The sequence below is a fragment of the Cucurbita moschata genome, unplaced genomic scaffold (assembly GCF_002738365.1).
Source record: "Cucurbita moschata cultivar Rifu unplaced genomic scaffold, Cmos_1.0 Cmo_Scf00005, whole genome shotgun sequence".
In the NCBI taxonomy this organism is placed as follows: domain Eukaryota; kingdom Viridiplantae; phylum Streptophyta; class Magnoliopsida; order Cucurbitales; family Cucurbitaceae; genus Cucurbita; species Cucurbita moschata.
The window spans coordinates 4,010,582-4,024,974 of NW_019268521.1; the positions used below are offsets into that span (position 1 = coordinate 4,010,582).

At 39.7% G+C, this 14,393-nt stretch overlaps 3 protein-coding genes across 4 annotated transcripts; 2 read left to right on the forward strand and 1 right to left on the reverse strand.

Annotated features, from left to right (window-relative positions):
* Positions 1–54: 54 nt before the first annotated feature.
* Positions 55–2,676, reverse strand: LOC111442989. Its single transcript, XM_023080571.1, has 2 exons — positions 1,538–2,676; positions 55–971 (listed from the first exon to the last, which is right to left on the reverse strand). Exons 1-2 carry the CDS (start codon positions 2,155–2,157, stop codon positions 251–253), a joined length of 1,341 nt encoding a protein of 446 aa, XP_022936339.1. The 5' UTR covers positions 2,158–2,676; the 3' UTR covers positions 55–250.
* A 1,074-nt stretch (positions 2,677–3,750) lies between these two features.
* On the forward strand, positions 3,751–4,074 carry LOC111442914 (50S ribosomal protein 6, chloroplastic-like). The gene has a single exon (XM_023080474.1). It carries the CDS (start codon positions 3,751–3,753, stop codon positions 4,072–4,074), a length of 324 nt encoding a protein of 107 aa, XP_022936242.1.
* Positions 4,075–5,215: 1,141 nt separating this feature from the next.
* Positions 5,216–10,418, forward strand: LOC111443416 (KH domain-containing protein HEN4-like). 2 transcript variants are annotated; one of them, XM_023081223.1, is made up of 8 exons: positions 5,216–5,384; positions 5,803–6,518; positions 7,280–7,747; positions 7,886–8,140; positions 8,331–8,654; positions 8,905–8,978; positions 9,054–9,165; positions 9,754–10,418. In XM_023081223.1, exons 2-8 carry the CDS (start codon positions 5,811–5,813, stop codon positions 9,895–9,897), a joined length of 2,085 nt encoding a protein of 694 aa, XP_022936991.1. In that variant the 5' UTR covers positions 5,216–5,384; positions 5,803–5,810; the 3' UTR covers positions 9,898–10,418. The 2 variants fall into 2 exon arrangements, with proteins under 2 accessions (XP_022936991.1, XP_022936992.1); XM_023081224.1 differs by having other exon boundaries at positions 5,809–6,518.
* The last annotated feature ends 3,975 nt before the right edge of the window (positions 10,419–14,393 follow it).

Sequence of the window (14,393 nt, forward strand, 5' to 3'; positions counted from 1 at the left end):
AAAAAAAAAAAAAAAAAAACAGTGCTCTGTCTGTCTCTACTCTCTCTCTCTCTCTCTCTTACAGACTGTACAATAACTCTGTAAAATGTTTGTTAGCAGAACCCAAATTCCACATAGACGATGGAATAAAAAATCCATCGACCACAAATTGCGCCATTTAAAAAACCCTAACGCATTCAAAAAGAAAAAGAAAAAAAAGGATCACGGGACTTGTTTTGTTCCATTTTTTTCGGAGAGATGAGATGGAATCTCAAGCAACAAGATCCAATGGCTGACACAGTTCCTTCCTCAGCTTCTGTGAGAACAGCCTGCAAGCGTCCATGCTAAGATCGATGGCCGCTGCCAATGCCACGAATGCGGCCGCGTCTTCTGTGCAGTTCACGTGCTGCACGCTCACTTCCACTCTCGGCTTGCTGCATTTCCCTTCCCCTTCCACGCTTGCCCCCATCACGAACCCTCTATACACGCAGTACGGCCATAGTCCGTACCCATAGTCTCCACTGCTCCTCGGGCTGCATGCCGGCGACGTCGGATTCGCCGGCGTCGACCTCCCGTTCGAGCTTCCACCAAGGTCGATCACGAACTTCCCCCCCTTGTTCATGTTCAGAGCAGACTCTGCCAGAACAATCCCCGCCGCGCTCATCCCACCGTTCGTGTCCGGAATCAGCTCGAACCGGTAGCCTAAACCGTCTGATCCGCCTCGCTCGCGCCAAGCCTCAAGCCGGCCCCATGGCTTCCATGTGCCGTCTCCGGGTCGAAGAATTAGCCATGAACCGGGGGTGGACCGGCTGACTCTGTCGGAACCCGGCGACGCAACGAATGGTGTGACCATTGAAGCCGCGGCGACGGGTGAACCGGAAAGGTCGTGGACGGTGATTGACCAACCCTTCCGCTCTTTTCCTGGGCGCTCCCTTTCGCTTCCGAACGAGCTAAGCCACCCCCTTGAAATGCTTGATTCTGTAGGCAATGATCTGGAACGAATCCAAAATAGGGAACCCGACCAGGTTAGAATTGACAAGAACAAACAGTTGAATAATAGCCAAGTAAAATTACCTAAACTAGCAACATCATTCAAATGCTGAATAAAGTAAGAGATCAAAGAAAAGTGGGGCGTGGGGGACAGAGAATAATAACTGCAACTTGAAGATTTTAGTGAGGATGAAGCATTGAGAATAAAGATGCAATAATACCCATTTACAACCTTAATTTCTGTCTCTTGCTTTTTTTAGCTCTTAATCTTACATTAAGGAAAGAGTAAAGCAGAGCCCTAGAATTTAGTGTAACTTTACCGTACACTACATGGAAAGCTTTACGCATTCCGGTTTCGAGCATTCAAATTCTAAGAACACAATCTAGGAACGCGCGGAAAGGAAGAATTTGTGTGCAAGCTAAAAAGATCATAGATACGAACCGAGATTGAAGGATAATGCAACTAAAATTTTACCTCTAAAAGGCGAACACCAGTTGAAAAAAATTCGACAAATAAAGAAAAAGTTATTAAGATTAGCGGAGAATGAGGGATTATTTTGTAGCTAACCTGGATCTTTGAGCCCGGTCGCCCGTTCTGAAGCTGAACTTGCAGGTGAATACGGGTTGCCTGATGTTGCCCTGAATCTGGAACACCTGTGGACTACATTCGGGCTCGCCGTCGAACTGAAACACGAATCTCGGGTCGGGTTCGGCTTTCACATTCAAATGGAATTGCGCACAAGAATCCTTGGACTCTTTCCCCACTGAAATCCACCCATTGTGAAACACTGTTGCCCTAGTTTCAGTTCCCGCCAGATCCAAAGGTACAGACACTTTACCCAAGAGCCTTCCGGAGTCGACGCCGCAGGTCGTGCCTCTCCGCCCGCTGTAGATTGAAATTTTGAGGCACGGTTTCGAAGCGAATAAAGATTTTCCAGCGAGCTTGTCGAGATCAAACTTACTAAGATGAAAAGTAGCCGCCGTGGACTGAACCTGCCCATCGGGAAACTGATTATCCGGTTGAATAAACGGCACAACAGCTGTTTGCACCGGTAATTTCTTAAACTTGATTTTACAAAAGCAAGGAGACGAAGAAGGATGAACAACCGAACGTGCCGGCTTAGACGCCACCGGAACCTTAAGAGCCAGATTCCCGACGGTAAGACGCACAAATGGGCAGGGATCCATGGACACCCCTCCGCACTTCACTAAAACACCTCAACACGCAAGAACAACTCACAACAGCAGCAGTAACAACAACAACAACTCGCAAAGAAAGCGAGAGTTGAATCTGTCAGAGCAAAGAATCTTAATCATGGAAGCAAAACCTAAAAATGCGTGCAAAATGGCGCATAGATACCCTCAGAAACTCCATTACCATCAGAATAACCTCGATTCCACAGCGGTTCTTTCGCTTCAGGGTTTGAGAACCCAGAAATGCAGTGCAGAAATGGAAACAGATAGTACAACCTAAGCAGAAGAAGAACACAAACCAAAACCCACTTCGATGGCTAACACCTAATCAATCACACTACCATAACAAAAACCGCAAAATCGTTCACTGTTCGTAGGAGGAGAAAGTACAAAAACAGAGAAGGAAGACGAAGAATGAATTTCATGAGAGAGAAGCATTAGTTACAAACAGGCTGGAAATGGAGAAGGTTTCAGAATTTGGTGTACAGCTGTACACAGCCTGTCAATCAAATTATAATTCAGTCCCTCAATTTTTGATTTTTTAATATTCAACCCCCCGCCTCCCTCTAACTCCAATTAACTCAACTTAACCACGTCCTTCAGCTCCTACCCCTCAACCCTAATCCCCCCTATACCGTGGTCCCCACCGGTCCCACTTTACATATTTTCACTCACATTTCCAACTTTACCCTTTCTCCGGGAGCAGCCACGTCACTGGCACGCCACCCTGACCTCCAATCCCGAATCTCCCTCTTCCAAATATTAAAATTACCAACAAAAATAAAATAAAATAAAATCCACGGCGTCACACGTGTGAAGGTCACGTGGTCCCCTCTGCGTGGGTTCTGATGATTTCTTGCTGGCCGTAGGATCTGCATACAATTTTTGGGTTTAAATATTATTCTTTTTTTCCCTCCAAAAATATAAACAAAATTCTATCCAATCTCCGATATCATCATGACGTCATTTCTCGCCTTTTGAAATCGAGCCACGTGTCGAGCCTATGACGTGGCAAATTCTAATTAAATACAAACACCAAATCCTAGTAAGGTTAAATTAAAAAGACAAAAAAGTTTCACCCATATGGATTAAATTCGTAATTCGAGATAATTAGATAAATTCATTGAACAAGACTTATAATTTGAGGCACGTAAAACCATGTGGAGTATAGTTTGATTCAACTCACTTCAGCATAAGAAATATCATATCGTCGCACAGAAATCCAAAATTTTCGATCATTACCCAATATCATCATATTTTCTAGTTTAAAAAATTGTATATTTAAAAATTTATTAAATAATTTTTAAAATTTTCTATATAAATTCGAAATTGGAGGGTTAAATTTGTAATTTCACCTATTAAAAAAGAGTTGGTTTCCAAAAATTAAAAATTAATTAAAATAACTGTAAGTCCAATTGACAGCAGAAAGCCCAATAACATTTAGCTTATGGGCTTATATAAGGGAAGCGGCCCAATAAAGTCGAATTATTTTCAAAAAAAAGAAAAAAAAAAAAGGGGAAGATAACGAATGTAATCCCATTCAATAGGTCTCTATTGCATTTCTTACCCTGTTGCTCCGAAGGAACCATGTCGATTTCCACCTATTTCGGCGGTAGGATTTCGGTTCCGCCATTGTTGAATTCATCGGCAAGCAAAACAGCTCCATGCTCCGGCGGGAATTTGGTGATTGAATGCTCGTCGAGGCCAAACAAGAAGGCGACTGCACATCACATGAAAACGAGGCCACGGAAATCTCAGCCATGGGACATTCGGCGCAAGCCGACTGTATATCCTCCTCTGCCGCCTCTTCCACCGGACTGGACCGCGGTTTCATCAATCTCCAGCGATGAAATTGTCGAGGTAGCCTCTTCGATTGCTTCGTCTGCACAAGCACCGCCTACGACCGAGTAACACTAGAAACTCTTCTCTGTTTTTTTTTTCCTGTATTATTTGTATCATCGACGTTTTAATCGGACTCTGGTTGAGGAATTGTGTGCTTCAATCTCTGTTTAATCAATGCTGCTATCTGGATTTGTTTTTGTTTACGAAACGCGTCTCGCTTGATTTGTTCGTATCAAGAATTGGATTTGCCCCTAACCTGTTGGTATGCTGCTCGGAGTAGAACCCTAGATTTAAGAGTCCTGAGGAAAAACTACCTAATTGTTTAGATTCTCCGTCTCTCTAATTCTACTCTAATTCTACTGCATCAAAATTCACAAGAACTCATGAAATAATTCGATGAATTTTATCCAATTACTCTTTACATGATAATCATGTTGTTTGTGCGAATTCATTTTCTGACAATTCGATTAAACTATTTTATGAAAGCTGTTTGGTGTGCGATTTAAATGCAATTTTTAGTTTGAATTTTAGAAATTCACCCCATTTCTTAGAAATAATGAAAATTAAGTTACAAGAAAGGGAACTGTAACTAAAAATAAAAAATTGAAAATTGTATTAATTGAACGAAGATAACTACAAATTTGATGCGTGATCTATGACAAAATAATAATAATAATAATAATAATAATAATAATAATAATAATAAAATACAGAGATAAAAAAAGAAAAAAAAATGTAATCAGACAGTAAAATGCGACGAACACGGCATATTATTAATCCAATATAAAGAGATAAAAGTTTGTCATTTGTTATATTTCTATAATAATAAATGACAAAAACGTTGAAATTTTAATTTTATGCGATACTAAAGTTTTTTTTTTTTTAATTTTATCACAATTCTAATTATGTTATCTGTAAGGTTAAATAATATAATAATTAAAGAAAAACCAAGAACTTAATATGCTATAAAATGTTATTTATTTGTTAAATTCAAAACTTTAATATGAAAAAATTGTTTCTTTTTTTTTTTAATTTTTTATTATTTGATAAAATAACAAAAGAGAACGGGCATAAAACACGCCCCGGTTTTTTCACTTTCGGGTCGGGCCTAACAACGAGGCCGCAGAGTTGGGCAAACGACCCAGGGCTCTAAACCCGACCCGTCTCAGGATTACAGTAAACCAGACAGAAATTATGCAAAAGCAGACCGCAAAAACCACTCGTTTTCTTTTCAGGAATTTCAGTGTTTAGGGATTTCGTTCATTTCGCCAACCCTTTTGCACTGCTCGGAGCTCAAAACAGGACAGCATTTCGCACCGGAATTTCCATTGAAGGTGGTGGTCGTCGTCGACCTAGAATCTCATAATATTCCTGCAACTGTAAGTTCTTTTAGTAGCGGACATTTTTACTCTTCTTCAAGCTTTTCATTATCTTGCCTTAGCCGGGTCTCTATCGTTTAGACTTTACTGGTAACAAAGCTTGCTTCATTTGGGCAATCAAGATTCAGGGTTCAATCGTTCCGCTAACTCGTGCATTTGTAAATTTGTTATGATGGAAGGAAGAGGATATTATGCGCATGTGTGGAGAGAGAGATAGATAGAGTGCTCCTAACAGATGCTTAGCCATACAGTTTCTTTGTTTTTTGTTTCTTTAGTGTCAATTTGTTCTTATTTCGACGAATGTGCTGTACATGCAATTGGGGTCAATATACATACTGGTTTTCTAGTACAGGGCACTCCTGAAGTTCAGTTATCTTTGTCATCGGTTAATTAATTTGGAACATTTTTTCCATGTTAGTTGCAGGAATGTCTGCTCCATTGACTCCATCAAAGAGATCACGTGATCGGAACATTGTCAAGTCCAATGGGAAAGGAAAGTGGCAGAAGACATCAGGGTCTCGTTCGCATAAGCAATCCTTCAAATTGTCTCCTGGCTATGCTGTCTTTCGTGTTCTCTTTCCTGTTTCCAGAATTGACAGCCTTGTTGGTGGAGATGGAGATGTTTTATCTAAAATTAGTGAAGAAACAGGCGTAGAAATCAGGGTAGAAGACACTATCCCTGGATGTGATGAGAGAATTGTAGTAATTGGAGGCTCTAATCAAGAAACTGAAGTGAACCCCGAGGAGAAGAATAAGGAAGACAACAAAAATTCTGAAGTCGAGGAGAATGAGGGTGATAATGCCGAGTGGACAAAGAAGGAAGACAAAGTTTCTCTTCCTGGGGAAGAATCTAAACAAAAGGAGGTTCCATATTTGCAATTGCGAAAAGCCCTCTTTCTTGTTTCTGAGAAGATTTTTGATGAAGAACCGGAGGCAGATGGGGTCGATGTTGAAAGTGATAAGCTGTCTACATTTGTTTTAAGATTGCTTGTTCTTTCTAGTCAAGTTGGGTGCCTATTGGGAAAGGGTGGCAGTGTAATCAAACAAATGTCATCTGATAGTGGAGCACAAATTAGAATTCTTCCCAGGGATAAACTTCCTCCGTGCGCAACTTCCAGCGATGAGCTAGTCCAGGTAATTTTGGAGAGCTCGTGTGTGCACAATAATAAAAATTTGAAATTCATAGTTTATAAGCAAAAACAAAAACTCTTTTCTTTTTACCCCTTATTTTGAAATCACTTCTTACCATTTATTTTTTGGAAACTTTCTGGATCTGTTCTCGTTCTGTTCAACTTGTTTTCTTAAACATTGTTACTTGGGCAAAGTTTTTGCAGTGCTCAAATGGTTAACTTTGGTTCGTTAACAAGAGGTATATTGAATTTTCTTAGCTTCTGTCAACATTTTCATCCTTACTAGTTTGGTCCTTAGTATATTATGAAATAACTATTTTCCATGACCTGATTATACATTTTTTGGTTGCTGAAACTGGCAGTAGCAACTCGTATCATTAGTTGAGTAGTCATTGCATTCCATTAGACGTTTTTTAGAGTATACTATGTACTGTCCATTATTCACGCCCCTAGCATGTAACAATAAAGTGATGAACTGAAAAGGAATAAGAGTTTAAGCATTTTATGGAATACTATTGCCTGACTGCTGGTCCTGCCACGCCTGCATTTTTGCACTTTTGTCTCCTGATGAATATTTGAAGTAAGATTTAGGCGACATGGACAATTATTTAACTCATACTTTCGTTGAAAGAAAGTAGTGGTTTGGATTTTTTGTAGCCATAATGCCCATAATTTTGTGGCTTGGATTTCAGTGGCAACATCCCAACAAAAGATTTGTCCAGTTTCCAGTTCCTGATTATTATTTACATGATGTTACGAATGCAGATTAGCGGAGGAAATGATGTGGTTAAGAGAGCTCTTGAACTTGTTTTTCAGCAGCTAATTGAAAATTCACCCCATGATAAGGATCCTGTCACCTCAAGCATGACTGCACAGTCATCACATTCATCTGGACAGTCTCGTTCTTGGGCTCATGATTATCCTCTGGGTAGTAGTTCTTTTAATGCTCATGCAGGCCCTTACTCTGTGCCTCGTGAAGTTGGCAACTTTCATTCCAGTACACCGTCTCTTGCTCTTAATAAACAGTATGAAACCAGCATTCCTGGTCGAATCAAACCTTCTCAAGAAATTTTAAGTTTTCGTTTATTATGCCCATCTGAGAGAGTTGGAAATGTGATTGGAAAAGGAGGAGTAGTAGTAAAGGCTCTTCAGCAAGAGACAGGCTGTGACATCAAAGTTATTGAAAGTGCCTTGGACCCAGACGATCGCATTATACTTGTAACTGGTCCTGCGGTAGGGTAATAATCCATTGAGTATTTGAATCATGAGATTTTTTATATTGGCCATATTGGCCCTCTATTAACTTTTCATTTATAAACTGGTTACTTTATTATTTTTCATTAACCATTTGAGAATAATTCAACTTCGCAGAATCCAGATGACAGAATATCACCTGTACAAGATGCGGTTTTTCGCGTTCAGGCCAGGATTGTCAAGGCTGTACCAGACAGCAAGGAGCAGAACTTGGTGGCTAGGTTTCTTGTTTACTCCAATCAAATTGGTTGTCTTCTTGGGAAGGGTGGCTCCATCATAGCTGAAATGAGAAAGTCGACTGGTGCATATATTCGTATTTTAGGAAAGGAGCAGGTCCCAAAGTGTGTTGGTGAAGATGAAGAAATGGTCCAGGTTTGTTCAGTTGTTGCATTATCATACGTAATAGTAACAGGATCATACAAATTTGGTTAAGATAATATCATTGCTGATTCATGCTAAGTAGATTCTATTAATTTTGGGTATGGTATTTGGGATTTCCTTCATAATCTGGTACTATTGCATCGAACTTTAAATAATTACTGACATGTCATTTTACTGACAGATAAACGGAGATCCTGAAACAGTTCAAGATGCCATGTTGCAGATTACTACTCGGCTGAGGCAGCATTTTTTCCGTGATGCATTTCCATCAGTTAATAATCATCCAAATCCTGCATTTGTTGATAGACTTCCTTCATTTCCTTCGTATTTTGGAAGGAGGGAATTGTCACCTCCAGGAATCTATTCAAATTTAGGACCCTCATTTCACAAGTTTGATTCTCTTAGTGGCATTCCTTCACTTAGTGATTTGCGAGATGATCGACCTGCTTTTCTTCATAGGCCAGGTGCTCCTCTGTTATCTGATAGAAAACCATGGAGCTCTCAGGTATTTAACTTTGCTTTTTCAATAATTAGTTTTGGGTGTCTACATTCGTGATTATTTTTCAGCCTAACAAAGAAATCTCCATTAAGTTTCTGACTTGTGTTGGTCTAAAATTATGCACTTACTTCATATTCTTGGGTTATCCTTATAACTATATCAAGTTATATAACAGTTTCTCCACGAATCATCCAAAATGAAGCATGTGACTTTCTAAAGTTAATAACCTTAGTCTCTCCTCTAAACTGTATTTCAGGGACTAGTTGAAGGTGGTGTTGGCTTGCCAGACTTTACAGGAGCCCATCATAGGAGAATCGCTGGATTTGGAGGGTCTGCTATCTGCCATTTATTTTACCTATTCTCACTTATGGATGTCAGTGTTTAATTTTTATTTTATTTATGCAGAGTAAATAATCCAGCTATTATTACGAGCACCACTGTTGAAGTAGCTGTTCCTCAAGACCTTGTCCCCGTTATTTGTGGAGAGAATGGTGAATGTTTGAAACAGATTCGTCAGGTATGAACATTCATTTTTGTAATTTAGATCCAAAAAAACAAAAACAAAAAGATTTTTACATATTTATTTACAAGATTATTTTGAGGAATGCACAAACAAAGATAAGTAATAGTTCATGTCATTATATAGATGTAATCTCTTATAGAAATACTTGAATCTTTCTTTTATATCAATATAAGAAAAAAAAGGGATAGTGGAAAAGAAAAGAAACAAAGGAAAAAGAAAAAACGAAATTGCCCTTGGCTAGTTAACAACATGTATTTGCTGTGATTGACCTCTCAATGATTGTTTTCTTTTTTATGTTTTTGGATCATCTTCTTCAAGGTGAACCCATCGGATGGATGTCATGCATGCTTTAGTTGCCTTTTGTAAATGTCCTTATACATGGAATAGCGAGATCACGGTGGAATATTGCAGTCATTTGAAAATGAAAACGAAAACGAAGTTCCTACTCGTAATCTATAATGAGAAAGCTTTTAGTCGTGAAAAATGAAAAGTAGGAAGGGAGATCTCCAATTAGTAATCTACTGGAATGTGGATATTTATTTCATAGCCACTACTATCTCACTGAACACATCTTTCATGTAGATTTCTGATGCAAAAATTACGATTACTGAGCCAAAGCAAGGAGCTGTTGAAACTGTGATTATCATTTCTGGAACGCCTGAGCAAACCCATGCGGCTCAGAGTCTTATTCAAGCTTTTGTAATCAGCGAGACGGAGTCTGGTTGATTTGTTCTGTTCAGGCAACTATAAAGTTTGGCTGTTTCGTTTGGTCGTAGGCGAGGTTTATTTCTGATTGTAGGTATACAATGACTACTTTCTTATCTCTGGGCTGATTGTTTTGGAGAAAGGATGTTGCACAGACGAGTATTAACTGCTGATACGCCTTGGGGCCGCTAGTTTTGCCATAATCTGCAAATTTTGACAAACACTTGGGAGCGCTGCAGTCTATAATATCTGAAGTTTATGGCCTTATGACATTTTTCACCTCTATATGTAAACACAGCCTAACGATGGCCATATTTTTGTGAAACTCTTGAGCATTTGAAAATCTTGGTTCCTTGACTGCAAAAATTGTACTAAGGGGTTAAAACAATACACAAGGGGTAGAAATTTCATTGTTTTTTCCCTCTTAAGACGTATCTTCATTATGTTTTGTCTCTGTTAACATTGTTGAAATTTTAGTAGCAGTCATGAACTCAAACTCACTCGAGACAATAATATGCTTTTTCCAGGTGGTGTTTTTATTATTACTAGGATTTTGTACTAATCAGTTCAAGTTTTGAAGGGTTTGTATGTCTTGACATCTTGGGCCAAGCCTTGAATGGATCCAGCTCGAGCTCAATATCTTCGGGCCAGATCCAGGTGAAAGAGAATCTGGGCAATTTAGTTCTTGCCAAGTACACCTCTATGGGGAAGTAATTGAGCTGATACTCTCCATTAAAAGGTAAGTTAATACTGTGCTCCTTTGTCATGAATTTACTTTCCTGCCCACTTTGTGCTGCACCATTTATCCATCAAGCCATACAACAGGTTGGCAGAAGACCTGCAGGTTATAGCGTTCATTTACAGAACTTAGAACATAAAGTGATGGGAGTACTAAGGAGTTAAATGGCATTCATGTCGGCGGATTTCACCTGGTAAGCACCAATTATAGATGGACAAGCAATGCAGACATTGGCCATCGTGGTCAAAGTTCTTGTCGAAACCGAGAGCAGCTTTGGGGTTTCGGTCGAGGTACGAGGAATTCTTAGGCAATCAATGTGCAGCCATCGAGGGGTGGGAATGGGAAGTGAAGGGGAAGAAGTATGATAAATATAGGAAGCAAAAAGTGGAGAGGATATTGAAATAGAAAGAAGAAAAAAAGGAGTAGAATATTCCAAGTCATTACCTTTTTTTGGTAGGGCACATTTAAATGTTAGATACACGTGTGACGAAGAGAGGTTATTTATTGAAATAGCTTAATAGTAGCCTTAAATTCTTGCCCCAAACAAGGGCATGTTTGATACCTTTCAACAAGGGTCCTCACCTAATGGTGTATTAATTAAATGCTTGCAATTTATTTATTTATCGAGTTAAATTATATTAGAGATGTCTATGAACTCTGAGGAGAGGAGATTTCCCTTCTAGACAAAGAATAGGAGATGGAGTGAAGAACATGTCGTGTCTAAGCCACAAGACATCCATGTATCCATCCATCCACCCATCAAATCGCACTGATATCTGGGGCAGTGTCCGTGCAGTTGGCGGCAGCAGCGGCAGTGGGGTTTGAATCAAAAACACCATCATCATCAACATTCCACCAACCATTAACACATGGCTTGGCGTTTTCATTCAATGATACATACAAATACCCATGACCCATTACCCACTTGCTTGCTTGCTTTACACACAAACCCAAACCCAAACCCAAACTCACACTTCCAAACCAAAAGGACTCTCTCTGTCTGCTACTCTCTGCTATTCTGAGTGTCCTTTTACAAAACCACTAACACAGAGATGGCATTGAATGAAAAAGTAGGTAAGGAAGAAAAGAGCATTGGACTCTCTGCTTCACTTTTCTCACCACACCATTCTTTCTTATCATCCTCTACCTCCCACCACAGCTCATGCATTGATAACACTAAATATGACACCTCTGCTGCACATCTCTTACCCACTTCTTCCCTCCTCTCTTCCAACTACCACTCAACACCACTGCTACTCCAATTTTTATACCATGTACTCTTACCTATTCAAATCCCATTTAATACTATTCCCTAGACATGGGGTGTTTTGCTACATCTTTTTGGGACAAAGGCAGGGCCAGTTCTAAATGAATGAACCGTATTCAAATAGATTCTGTGAAATCCCACCTAAGTTGAGAAGAGGAGAACAAAGCATTCCTTATGTAAGGACGGGAAAACCTCTCACTAGTAACATGTTTTAAAATCTTGAGAGAAAGTCCAAAAGGGAAAGCCAAAAAGAACAATATCTGCGAACGGTAGACTTTAGCTGTTACAAATGGTATTAGAGACGATACCAAGCGGTGTGTCAGCGAGGACGCCGGCCCCCAAGAAAGTGGATTGTGAGATCTCACATTGGTTGGAGAAAGAAATGAAACATTTCTTATATAAAGGACGTGAGAACCTCTTAGACTATTACAACTGGAATCAGAACTAGACACCAGATGATGTGTCAGCGAGGACACCGAGCCCCCAAAGAGGATAGATTGTAAGATCCCACATTGGTTGGAGAGGAAAACCAAACATTCCTTATACAAGGGCGTGGAAACCTCCAAGGCTGTTACAAACAGGATCAGAGCTAGACACCAGGTGGAGTGCCAACGAGGACAGTGAGAAGAACCTCGAAAGGAAAAGTCAAAGTCAAAAAGACGAGGTTACCTCAACCCATCTCTACTCCTTACTCAAACTACCATTACAAACATAACAAACAAATGCCCCACCATTTCCAAACCCCATGAATTCAAACACCACTCTCATGCATTGATTGTCCCTTGTCACATCTTACAGCCTACTCAAAGACTGAATTCCAAAACAACCGCAACAAAAAATTATTCATGATCAACAAGTTTATTTCAGCAAGGACACAGAGCACAGTATTCAGAAAGAGCTGAGTGAAGATTGATCACCTACCGCATCTTTCCTTCCTTAAATGCACCATGAATTTCAAATCTCAGGCTCAACCATTTGAAACAACTTGACATAAGTTCCTTTGTCATAAAGGATGGAAGACTTTGCAATATTCATGTCAGAAAGAGGTAGAGGTGGATACCACTTTATTTGAGAACACTTTTCTCTGTAACATAATGAGCAATGCTCTAAAATCAACGGCTCCCACCCATGAGATCAAGCACCATACGAAAAGCATCACAACTTAAGCAATGGTGTACTCGTTTTTTTGTCGATGTCCACCGACATGTGGACATCTACATAATAACTCATCCCACGACCAAGAGAGCAACATTGGGTTTAGGGATAATCAGGCTCAAAACGATGACTAACGTCACGTCAAGGCAACACTTGACTACTGAGTTATATCACTTCCTTTGCTCCCATCGAGAAATAGAACTGACTAATCCTGTCACAACCCAGTATTTTACTATGAGAGAAAGGTTTGATAAAGGATGCTGGGCTCGGAGGGAGTGGATTTAGTAGGGGTCCCACATTGATTGGAGAAAGGAACGAGTGCGAGGAAGGACGCTCGACCCTGAAGGGGGTGGATTGTGATATCCCACATTCTGCTAGCAGTGGCTTGAGCCGTTACAAATCCTAAGGCTAAGGGGCGAGAGAAACTCCACGCCACCGTTCTTGAACAACTAGGAATTGGGTCATCTAGATACGGAAATGAAAAGAATGGGCAAAATAATGAGAAGAAAAAGAATTCAGCTGGCTCCAGAGGTTGAAAATCAAGAACATTCATCAAACCATATCTTCCAAAACCTCTCAAGCTACAACATATTTCAAACAAATTGTAAACAGTAGCATCAAATGCTACAGAGTGTCAACTTCTGTAACATGAGCAATAGATTTTGTCCTCTTCTAAATCTTAAACTAAAAGTCCCTTGATTAGCAACAAATAGTAATGAACATTGACATCCAAGGGACAGTCAAAACAAACACAAAGAACAAACATAGAAGTTACCAAAAGAAGAGAAGACAAGCACAAAACAGAAATAAATGAAGTATTGAGAAGGGGGAAAAAAAACCCAATAAATGAAATTTGGATAGCATATCATTATCTGGATACATATATTTGCAATACCATCAAAATGCTTCTCAAACATTAGGGATGAAGGAAAAAACCCATTAGGGATGAAGAAAGGTATGGATGGTGTTCATCCTGGTTTAAAAGTGAAGGGAAATCCCAGAAACCCCCAAAAAATAACAAGAACTGAAAAGGGGTATGAATGTTTTAGTGATTTGTGGGATAAACAAAGAAGAAAAGAAGAAACTATTATATATTTACGGTATTGTTTGCCTGGCTCCATCCTGTCTGCCTTTATGGACGCAATGAGAGGATTAAACAGAGAGAAGCTACATTGTACTGCAACTATCTGTAAATGCTCGAAAACGACCTTCGATTAACAATGGCGCAGTGAGAAGTTACCTGAAGAACTCCACAGCCATTGAAGAAAATGGAGACGAACAAATTTGGGGTTTAGGGGAAATGGGGTTTTGTGGGTAACTTCCATTGATTGAAGGGTGAAGGAGGAAGAAGAAGAA

Excerpts from the sequence above, each read along its gene's own strand:
- LOC111442989 (XM_023080571.1), bottom strand. The coding sequence starts at position 2,157 with ATGGATCCCTGCCCATTTGTGCGTCTTACCGTCGGGAATCTGGCTCTT. Across the intron at positions 972-1,537 it reads GACCGGGCTCAAAGATCCAG|ATCATTGCCTACAGAATCAA; the intron begins GTTAGCTACAAA and ends GATTCGTTCCAG.
- LOC111442914 (XM_023080474.1), top strand. The coding sequence starts at position 3,751 with ATGTCGATTTCCACCTATTTCGGCGGTAGGATTTCGGTTCCGCCATTG.
- LOC111443416 (XM_023081223.1), top strand. The coding sequence starts at position 5,811 with ATGTCTGCTCCATTGACTCCATCAAAGAGATCACGTGATCGGAACATT. Across the intron at positions 6,519-7,279 it reads CCAGCGATGAGCTAGTCCAG|ATTAGCGGAGGAAATGATGT; the intron begins GTAATTTTGGAG and ends TTACGAATGCAG. Across the intron at positions 8,979-9,053 it reads AGAATCGCTGGATTTGGAGG|AGTAAATAATCCAGCTATTA; the intron begins GTCTGCTATCTG and ends TTATTTATGCAG.